The 10,030-nt window shown below is 52.8% G+C and overlaps 2 protein-coding genes across 2 annotated transcripts in view; one reads left to right on the top strand and one right to left on the bottom strand.

Moving 5' to 3' along the window:
• The window catches only part of Mucl3 (mucin like 3), a 7,037-nt gene extending 1,863 nt beyond the window's left edge, over positions 1-5,174 (bottom strand). Inside the window, exons 1-2 of the mRNA XM_005370858.2 lie at positions 5,093-5,174; positions 50-764 (exon numbers count right to left, since the gene is read on the bottom strand). Coding sequence (XP_005370915.1) covers positions 50-764; positions 5,093-5,174 — 797 coding nt within the window. The remainder of the gene's footprint in view (positions 1-49; positions 765-5,092) is intronic.
• Positions 5,175-9,479: 4,305 nt separating this feature from the next.
• Positions 9,480-10,026, top strand: Sfta2 (surfactant associated 2; the record flags this gene model as incomplete). Its single annotated transcript, XM_005370762.2, has 3 exons — positions 9,480-9,540; positions 9,728-9,816; positions 9,958-10,026. Coding segments are annotated over exons 1-3 (219 nt in total), but the record flags the coding sequence as incomplete, so codon positions are not given.
• Between the last annotated feature and the right edge of the window lie 4 nt (positions 10,027-10,030).

The raw sequence follows: 10,030 nt of genomic DNA, 5'->3' as shown, positions 1-10,030 counted from the left end.
GGTCTCACTTTCATACGGAGTGGGTGTTGCTTGGGCTCTTGTGGTCTTCTCGCTGGCTGATGAGGTCTCTTTGATGTGCTCTGTAGTCATTTTCTCAGGCTTGTCTGAGGCAAATGGAGTCCTGTGAGCTTCAGCACCTGGTGTTGCTGGGGTCCTTGGAGTCCTGTATGAGGTCTTTGGGGCTTCTGAGGATTTTACTGAGGAAGATGTGGTTTTTCTACTGAGCTCTGAGTCATGGGAAGGAGTTGTGGGTTTACGTGAGGTGGTCCTTAGCCCAGTGCTGGTATCCACAGGTCTCGTTGGTGTACCTGAGTTCCGCGTTACTCTGGTTTTGCTTGTTGTAGACTTACAGGTTGTTCTTCTCCTGGGTGCTGAGGTTGGATGACTTCCCTCTGATCCTTTCTCTGTGTGAGTGGATTTGGGGTCATCGGCTGAGCGTCCATTCCGGATCATTGGGTCTTTTCCTGGGCTGGTGGCATTCATGACCAAAGCAGGGGTCATTTCATGGCGAACAGTGGTGTTTTGGTTACCTGTGGCTTTGGAGTTGTCTACAGATTTGTGAACTGGTTTGTCAAGGCGTACGGTGGTGCACCGCTTTTTGGGCTTCTGGGTTGCTGTAGACTTAGGGAGGTCCGGAGCTCGTTGGTGGTTCAGATCAGTGTGGACAGAAAGAGCCTTGTGAGTAAGGCCTGGAGTAAGGGTGAGCAGATGATCAGATGTTGACGGTTCACTGGTCTTCTGAAGTTCCTGAACTGTGTTAACACCTGTGGAGAGAGAGACAGATGAGGGGCTTCCCTACAGTCTTGCCTGCCTTTGTACTAGGCGTCCTTGGGATGCACGGCTGTCTTCTCTGGAAGGCTCATTAGAATACCACACTGTTTAACCCCGTTCTCACCTCTAGCCGCGGAACTTTTGCCCAAACTGCACCTTCAGCAAAAATGTAGTCTCTCTCCTTCCCCACCCCCATACCTCAACTTTCTTCTCAGCCTTCTGGCCTCTCTCCTGGGTCCTCTTTAGATCTAGTGTCTCCCGTTGGTAGGTATGGTCTCTCTCTCCCTCATATCCTGTGCGACACGTTTGGACTCTTGTGGTCCTCCCATTGGCTGACACATTCTCTGTCAAAAGCATCATCATTGACTCCTCCAATAACCTTTCGCTTGCTTGTGTGCCTGTCAACATCTACTTCCTACCGCGCCTGCCTCGGTCTCCCTTCCCATGGACTTGCTGAGAGGAAAAGGAATTCATGTCAGAATCTCGGTCTTTCTGTGGCATCCCAGTTCCATTCCAGAGGTGACAATGTGAGAAACTGAGGCACACTTCAGGCAGAACTCTCCAGGTGAGAGGTTGAGAGAGGAGGATGAGGTAGAAGAGGATGGGAGAGGAAAATGGAGACTTCCATTCGGGTGCTGGAGTTTGGTCTGAGCGAAGGGAGGTAGTTCAGCCCTTGCTTCCACCCACATTGGGTCCCCTCTTTGTACCATGTCTGAGAATAGATGAGGGAGACTCTTGACAGAAAACGGTTTCTCTGGCGGGTCCTGGCAGCGGTGAGCAATCAGCTGGATTCTGGGAGGGGTTCTGTTTAGAGACAGGGTGTGCAGGAGAACACCCTTATCAGCAGGCAGATATGGGCCTTAGTGAAGACACAACTGGATAGGGACAGATGTGTCTCTGACGCTGACCAGAAGAACGAGAGCCCGGAGATTACCAGGGAGTAGAGAGACATAGCTGAGATTGTCAGCACTGTTAGCTCAGGGTGGCACCCAGGCTCAGGGCTGATTCCCAGTAGTGGGAAACAGATCCACCTGCCTTCCCGCTGGTGAGAATGGGGGCTGGGAACTCAGTCCTAGGAAGTGTGGGAAGAGCGGACCAGGAGGTGAGAATAGAGAACCCCAAGTCCCATGAGCTGCAAGGAAGAGGCCTCATTGTCCCTCTGATCTCCCTTCCTTTGAAAGCATTCTCCTCTCAGTGATTGGGAGCATCATTTTCCAGATGCCATGGTGTAGATCCAGACTGCCCCTAAAGGAGTTAAATACCTAGTTCCCAGATGGGCAATGCTGGGAGATGATGGGACCATTGGGAGGCGGGGTCTATGAAAGGAGGTTGGGTTATAGCACATTCCCTTGGAGAGACTGCTAGGCTACCTGCTCCTTTCTCTTTCCTGTTCCTGACCAATCAGGGAATGGCGTCACTCTGTCCCATGAGAACGGGCTGCAATGGGCTCAGAGCACCAGGGCCAGTTGTTCATGGATGCAATCATCAAAAACTATGGCCCCAAACAAAACTTTTGTCTTCATAAGTCCATAACCTCTGGCATTTTGCTACAACTAGGGAGAGCTAACACAGCAAGCCAGGCACCTGATACCTTCACAGATATTCACTCACCATGGCTGAGCTTCCAGCCCTCACCAGGCTCTTAGAAGCTGCCAGTCTCCCCGTTTTTCCATCTGTGGAACTGGAATCTCATGGAGGAAGTGACAACCCCCTCCCCCCGCTTAGCAACAACAACTTTTGTTCAGTATTTCCTATAATCTTCATTTATCTGCCCCAAGGACCTCTTGCAGGTGAGAACTATCTTCTGTTCTCCCCGCTATATACCGAGGGAATGGGGTTCAGAGTGGTTAGGTAATCCCTGGGATACCCAGCCAGTAAGAGGTGGAGTCAGGATTTGAACACACATCCTGGGATGCCAGCCCCAGACTAGGACTGGTTAAGACCTCAGCACCGACCCTGTGAACCGGGTCAGTCTCTCTGGGGAGGGGAGGGCCCTGCTGCAGCTTACATGTTTGTTTATTTAATCTTTTTCACAAACCCACGTTTTTACAGGTGGGGAGCAAGCTGAGATCTAACTACCCAGGTGTCCACTACCCAGGCGTCCACTACCCTCCATGTTTCAAACACACCAAGGGCCCGATAGAGACCCACAGAGTGAACCAATGAGTCACTCATGGCAGAGAGTGCTGAATCCCACTGGCCTTGCAGAACTGAGGGACAAGCTTGAAGTGCAGGCTTTGTCCCCATCAACTTTGTCCTCACTCAGGTAACCTCAATACTTGGCACTCAGAATAGCAGCTTCCAATAACAGGCAACATTGTAAAAACTTACTGAATTGTCAGAGGAAACCTTGAAAAGACTTGAGGATGCCCACCTCCTTCCACTATGCACATTAAGAAAACACACACACACAACAATTTGTGACTTCCACGGGCGGGAAGACTCAGGAGTGACATCTGCTCTTTTTAGTGACTTCCCAAGATGAACAAGCAGGAGGAAGATGGCTAACCATCAAGTCTGGGGTGGGTGTCAGCTTTTTTATTTATTTTGAGGCAAGTTCTCACATAACCTAAGCTATGAAGTTTTTTGATCCTCCTGCACCTATCTCCCCAGTGTTAGGTTTACAGCTGTGCACCACCACAGTGCGGGGAACCTTACTCAGGGCTTCAAGCATGCTTGCCTAGAACTGCACCATTGTAACGACAGCCCCAGCCCCTCTTCCCACATCCTCTGTCTGAACTTCCCTGGGCAGGCTCTGGAGTTCTGTGCCCTCCCTGAGTCTGGGGACCAACAGGTCCTGTGGACAGATGCTGGACCACATCGGAACAGTCCAGGGGAATTTGCCCACCTTCTTTTTCTGCCGTACACAGTCATGTGCCCCAACCCTGGTCCAGACACACACACACACACGTGTGCACATGCCTGTGTACCCTCCAGTCGCTCCCCGCATCCTGCCCCACCAATATCCAAGGGCACTCCCCGACCTCACCCCATCACCACTGCTGCACCGAGCCTTCTGTCCTGATGCAAATCTCCAGGTGACTAGGGTGAACTTGCTCCCCTGCGCCCCCTACTGGTTTGTTGCACTCGTGCAGCAGCTTGACACCAGGTGGACATCCATTGACATGGAGAGAAACAGATAAGCTCGGACAGGCTCTCTAGGGCTGTGCCGCAGGGCCATCTGGGTAGGAGCATGGACATCAGCCAGGACCCTCTGGGTAGGAGCACGGCCGTCAGCTCAGAGCACACTGTAGAGGTCTGTCAGTGGCGCTGAAAGAGTCTCAGCTCCCAACCCTGCCATCCCACGGGAACCCCAGCAAGACCCCGAGCTCAGGGCAGGAGCCCCAGCTCAGTTTCACCAGGTGAGCCTATTGGAAGAAGGTGCTGCCTGCCATGCCCCAGAAGTACCCACCCCCAGAACTCTTGTTTGAGGGTCTCACATCTGTGAGGGATGTAGGAGCTCTGCACTTTTGTCTACATGATAAAGACGCCCCCGTAGATGTCCAGGCCCCATCAAAGTGTTCCCTGCACTTGGTATCTCTACTCCCTGTCCCAGCACTGTTTGTTAACTAAGTGAACTGACCTAACGATGCTACCTCCTTCCCTAGCGTCTCTTGTGTGCGGCAAACTTTTCTTATCCAAGTCTTGGGATATTTGTCACCTATCAGATGGAAACAGAACCTCGTTGAGCTGCTGTGAAGGTTAAATGAATAAATATGGACGAAATGCCAGAACCATGCCTGTGCAGAGTAGGCTGTACCCCCATCACGGGCACAGGCTGTCAGCATCCTTCCTGCTGTATCATTGACAGGTGAGCTAAATGGCTGAGTCAAATGGGGAAGCTGGGTCTGTCTTGAACCTTCCGGAACCCACCCTGCGCTCTTGCCCCGCAAAGACCCCCAGCTGTGTGACTCCTCCGCTAGAAGATGGAGATCATTGACCCTCTGGGGAATTAAGGAGACACCGGCAGAAGCACCGTGAGTGTCAGTGGGTTCCTTACCTGTGGTAAGTGCCCAGGATGTGCGAGCCCCCTCCCCTGTCCCCCCTAGAACTAAAGTCTACACAGCATCTTTATGTAAGCTTGAAGCTCTAGGCAGGTGTAGCCCCCACCAGACCATCTCAAAAGAAACGGAGCCGAATCGAGATTCCTCTCCTGTGTGTCGTGAACACACTAGGCAAAACCCTTCACAGCCATTCATGCCGCTTGCCATGGTTCATTGCTGTGGCCGATCATCCAGCCCCATCCACACCAAGAAATAAGACCTTTGTGATTTCTATCCCCTATATAATGGCTAACCCTTTACCTCTCTGAGCATCTTACCTGCCTCCCAAGAAGCTGGAAGGAAGAAGAGGCAGCAGAGGAAGCCAAACGTGGAACAGAGACTGCTGGTCAGTTGAGCCATGTCAGAGCTAGGAGGCTGCTGAGGGACCACGGACCAGGGACCCTTCATCTTATAAGGGGTCAGGTTTGACGTCACGGGGGCTGGGGCTACTCTGAGCTAAGCCTTAAGCAAATGGAGCTGCCCCACCCATAGGGGTGCCCTGATAATGGGAGACCGCAGCTGTGTCATGAGCTAGGTACCTGGGTTCCACTAAAGGCGTGGGATCTGGAGACTCTGAAGGGATCTGGGTGGGGTAGCCAGGCTGCCTCCTTATCCAGCCCCTGCAGAAGGAATGGCTTGTATGGGGTGGCCTGCAGGCTCTGAGCCAATTCTTGTGTTCTAGAGGGATTGGACAGGGCACTGGACAGCTCCAGGCTCTGGGAGGAGGCTCATACTCACCCTCCTGAGTCTTTAGCGTCATCCAGCCCCACGCCCCTAACTCACACATAGCCAGCCACACTTTCTGCCCTGGGTGGAGTGTCCCCAAGTCTAGGTGAAAGAGCAGGGAAGGGGGCAGCCCTCACGTGGTCCATGACACACAGAAGCTTCCATTGCATAAGGACAGGCTGTGGGGACAGCTGAGGCAGGGAACCCCAGGCTGACATTACTTGTCCCCTCTGGGGACATCTGTCCGTCCTATGCCTCTCCTGCCATCCCAGGCAGCAGCTGCCTCGACCTCAAAGCTGCATCTGCCCCTGCTCAGAAAACTGCACCTCCTATTTCTAGACTTTCTGCCTCCCTTTCTCCTCATTGAAAAGTCTCAGTTGTGGGGCTCAAGGGGGAATCACCTCATATCCCCTTTGAACCCCGTACCTGAGACTTCACTCTTTCCCTACCTAGAGCAAGTGTTAGCTTAGAGACCAGCTCCACCGAGGTTCTAGGAGAGAGGAGCCCCTACCCCTCCCTACATCTGATCTACTTGAAGGCCTCCTACACTGTGAGCACCCTGGGGCAATGCCTTTGTCGTCCCCCCTACATCCACATCCCCAGTCTCTGGGGCAGTGCAGCAGACAGTCAGTCAGCGATCTGTTGCCAGTGTGGGGATGTGGCTCAATGAGGAGTGATTGTGTAACTCCAACACCCTAAAAGATGTGAGTCCCCTGGAGGGATGGAAGCAGGGCCGTTGCTCCCTAAGGGAAGTGGGCAGCAGAGGGGATAGGGGGACCTGAGATCCTCAGGGTAGGAGCTGGGGCTGGGGCAGCTGAGGCTCCTGAGAACCAGTGGTCCAGCATGAGTAGTGCCTACGCCCTTAGGGCTGGATCAGGAAAGGAGAGAGGTCAACTGCCATGAACTCAATTAACGGGAGATTAATGAGCCTCTGCGGTTGTACCTAAGACTGCCAGCTCAGAGCTGGGCAGCCTGTGAAATCACAGCGAAGCCTGCAGGACAAGGACCCTGAGGCAGAGACAGGCCTCTCCCTGCAGCTCCATCCGGACCCTAGAGCCCCTGACAGCCCCCTTTTCCACTGTCTTCTACACCACGCTTCCTCTAGAGACCCTAGCTCCAAGACACTGGCTCCCTGTGGAAAGGGCCAGTTTTGCCTCCCCAGGGGAGACTCGGGAATCCCAGGAGCATCCTTGTCTGACACGGAGATGCGTGCTGTGGGTATCTAGTGGGAGGAGGCTAGAGATGCTGCTGGCCACAAGAGTTTCTGTTTGGCAGTAAACTCCAACCGGTGCCTGTGAACAAACACCCTCCTCCCACTGTGGTCATAGCTCACAGAAGACCCAGCTGTCTAGAGAGGAGGAGCCTGGCATGGGTAGAGGCCAACAGAATCGGTTTCTAGAATAACTCACTAACCGCTGTTCTTTTAAGTATGTTTTTTCATGTGCATGCATGTTTTGCCTGCATGTGTGTCTGCAAAACAGTTGCGCAGCACCCATCGGGGCCAGAATAGAGTTGGAGCTCCTGGGATCGGAGTTAGGAGTTACAGACAGTTGTGAGCCATCATGTGGGTACTGGGAATCAAACCCTGGTTCTTTGGGAGATCAGTCAGTATTCTCCACCTCCCCAGCCCTAGGCACTCAATTTATCTTTTTTTTTAAATATTTATTTATTTATTTATTATGTATACAATATTCTGTCTGTGTGTATGCCTGAAGGCCAGAAGAGGGCGCCAGACCCCTTTACAGATGGTTGTGAGCCACCATGTGGTTGCTGGGAATTGAACTCAGGACCTTTGGAAGAGCAGGCAATGCTCTTAACCACTAAGCCATCTCTCCAGCCCCCTTCAATTTATCTTTTTAAATTTTTTGTTGTTTTACTTATCTTTTTTTTTTTAAAGATTTATTTCTTATGTACACGGTGTTCAGCCTCCATGTATGCCTGCAGGCCAGAAGAGGGCGCCAGATCTCATTACAGATGACTGTGAGCTACCATGTGGTTGCTGGGAATTGAACTCAGGACCTGTGGAAGAGCAGTCAGTGCTCTTAACCTCTGAGCCATCTCTCCAGCCCCTGTTTTACTTGTCTTAATTCTCTCTCTCTCTGTCTCTCTCTGTCTCTCTGTCTCTGTGTGTGTGTGTGTGTATGTATGTACATATGTGTGTCTGTTTTGCTTTAAGACAAGGTGTCCTGTACTCCGTCTGGTCTTTGCTATGTAGCTGAGGATAGCCTTGAACTCATGATCTTCCCCTCATGTGCTGGGCTTACAGGCATGTACCACCATACCTGACTACTAAATTTTTTTTTTTTTTTTTTGGTTTTCGAGACAGGGTTTCTCTGTGGCTTTGGAGCCTATCCTGGAACTAGCTCTTGTAGACCAGGCTGGTCTCGAACTCACAGAGATCCGCCTGCCTCTGCCTCCCGAGTGCTGGGATTAAAGGTGTGCGCCACCATCGCCCGGCCTTGTTTTGTTTTTTGAGACAGGATCTTGGTATCTTACATTAGTTGTCCTGGAACTCGTTATGAAGACCAGGCTGGCCCCCAATTGGTGATTCTCTTTCTGCCTCTGCCCCTTGGGTGCTGAGATTACAGGAAGTCACTACCATGCCTGGCCCAAGATGGCATCTTCCAGTCACAAGAGGTGACTATGTCTGAGTCGGAGACAGGGGAGTCAGTCACGGGAGCCTCTTGTGAGAACTGACGAGGTCAGCAAAGCCATCTTGTTTTTCAGATGAGGGCAAACGGCTCGTAGCCATTTCAGCCCTACCTGTCATGAGCATTGCTGGCAGCCAGATGGTAGCAATGTAAGGGGTCACAGCTGCACCCCTAACTCATCTCCCCCAGAACTGGCATGTCTGTGAGATGAAAAATGAATAGGATGTCCTGATCAGGAGGTCCGGGGGCCAACTGCCCGGATCTGGGCTCTTGCGTAGAGTACTGCTTCCTGTGACCACCGAGTCGTCAGGGTTCTTTGCTGAGCAGGAGCGGCGGTGATTAAGAGTCAGCGCTATTAGTGCGCTCATGTGATGCTCCCAGGATCTCTTTGAGGTAGAGGCTGCTCCACCCACGGCTCAGTTCCCGCTCTGAAGAGTGTGCCCACAACACACAGCACCAGCCTGCAGCGGTGGTTCACACCTGCCACACGTTGTTACCGTTTAGGAATTATCATTGGTTCGTTGGTAAAGTGTTTGCTGTACAAGCACGAGGGCCTGAGTTCTATCTCCAGCACCCACATAAAAAGCCCGGCATGGGGGCTGGAGAGACGGCTCAGGGATTAAGAGCTCTTGTTGCTCTTCTTCCAAAGGACCTGGGTTTGATTCCTGTATGGTAGCTCACAACCGTCTGTAACTCTGGTTACAGAGGGACCCGATGCCTTCTTCTGGTCTCTGTGAGCACTGCACACACGTGGTGCTCATACACACATGCAGACAAAAACACTCATTCACAGAAGACAAAATAGAAATGAAATTTCAAAGATGGAAGCTCTCCGCTGCCCAGGTTTCCCACCTGGCAAACCACAGAGACTGGGCTGTCAAGACACCAAGAGGGACCCGGTGAGGCCCCACCCACCCCTCCCTTTGGGGTGTGCATTCCAGAGCCCTTCTCTGGCAGGAATGATGACAGCTAAGGACGGTTAATCATTAATCCCTCAAGAGCCTCTGAGGGACCCAGGCTTGGGTGGGGCCTGGCACTTGCAGGAGGGCCCCCACTTGTCCCTACCTCTCTCTCCTCTGAGGTCTGAAGCAAACAATGGGGGGGTACCCCTCCACATTACCCAGGAGCCAGTGAGTGGCCCTCTCCAGGGTCATGGGAACCACTTTGGGAGAACTGGAAAATCCAGTTGCCGTGTCTGTTGGTGCCCCCCACACCAGGGTTGAGGGCCCGGGGTAAAGAGTGGCTGTTTCCATTTCCCTTCTGCCGTGGGAGAAGTGAGGTAGCCACAATGGGGTCTTCGATGCCCCTCTTCCTCCTCCTGGCTCTCCTCAACACCTCATATGCAGCAGGTGAGGGCTGGAGGGTGGATACGGGGGGGGGGGCGGGGGATTCCTTGGTACTGAGTCCCTGATCTGATGGGGCAGCGCTGGAGGAAAGGGAGTCTGGGGTGGAGGCAGGGGACATGCCCCCCCACACACACCAGGAGGTATCATGACCCTGACTGCTGGGCCCTGAATCACATTTTTGGTTTCTCAGGGCCAAAGGTTATTCTGAAAGTAAAGCTGGCGGAGGTTTTCCAGGCCAAGGCCTCCCAGGACTCCAGCTTCCTGGGCATGCTCCAAAAGGTAGTTCTTAGAAAGGGGATGGGGTGCTGTGTGCTTCTCTGAGCTCCTGCGGGTCTCTGCTCGGGCTGCCTGAGTCACGGGGGGGGGGAGGAGAGTGGGGTACCATCTGCAGCTCATCCTCCACTCACTTTTGTTCCCCAGATCTGCCTCCTCCTCCACCTCCCATCGGGAACCAACATGACCCTCCATCACAAGGGGCCACTACACCATCTCA

Source organism: Microtus ochrogaster, unplaced genomic scaffold (genome assembly GCF_000317375.1).
Source record: "Microtus ochrogaster isolate Prairie Vole_2 unplaced genomic scaffold, MicOch1.0 UNK87, whole genome shotgun sequence".
Taxonomy (NCBI): domain Eukaryota; kingdom Metazoa; phylum Chordata; class Mammalia; order Rodentia; family Cricetidae; genus Microtus; species Microtus ochrogaster.
The sequence above is the reverse complement of the archived record's forward strand: the minus strand, read 5'-3'. Positions and strand labels throughout refer to the sequence as shown.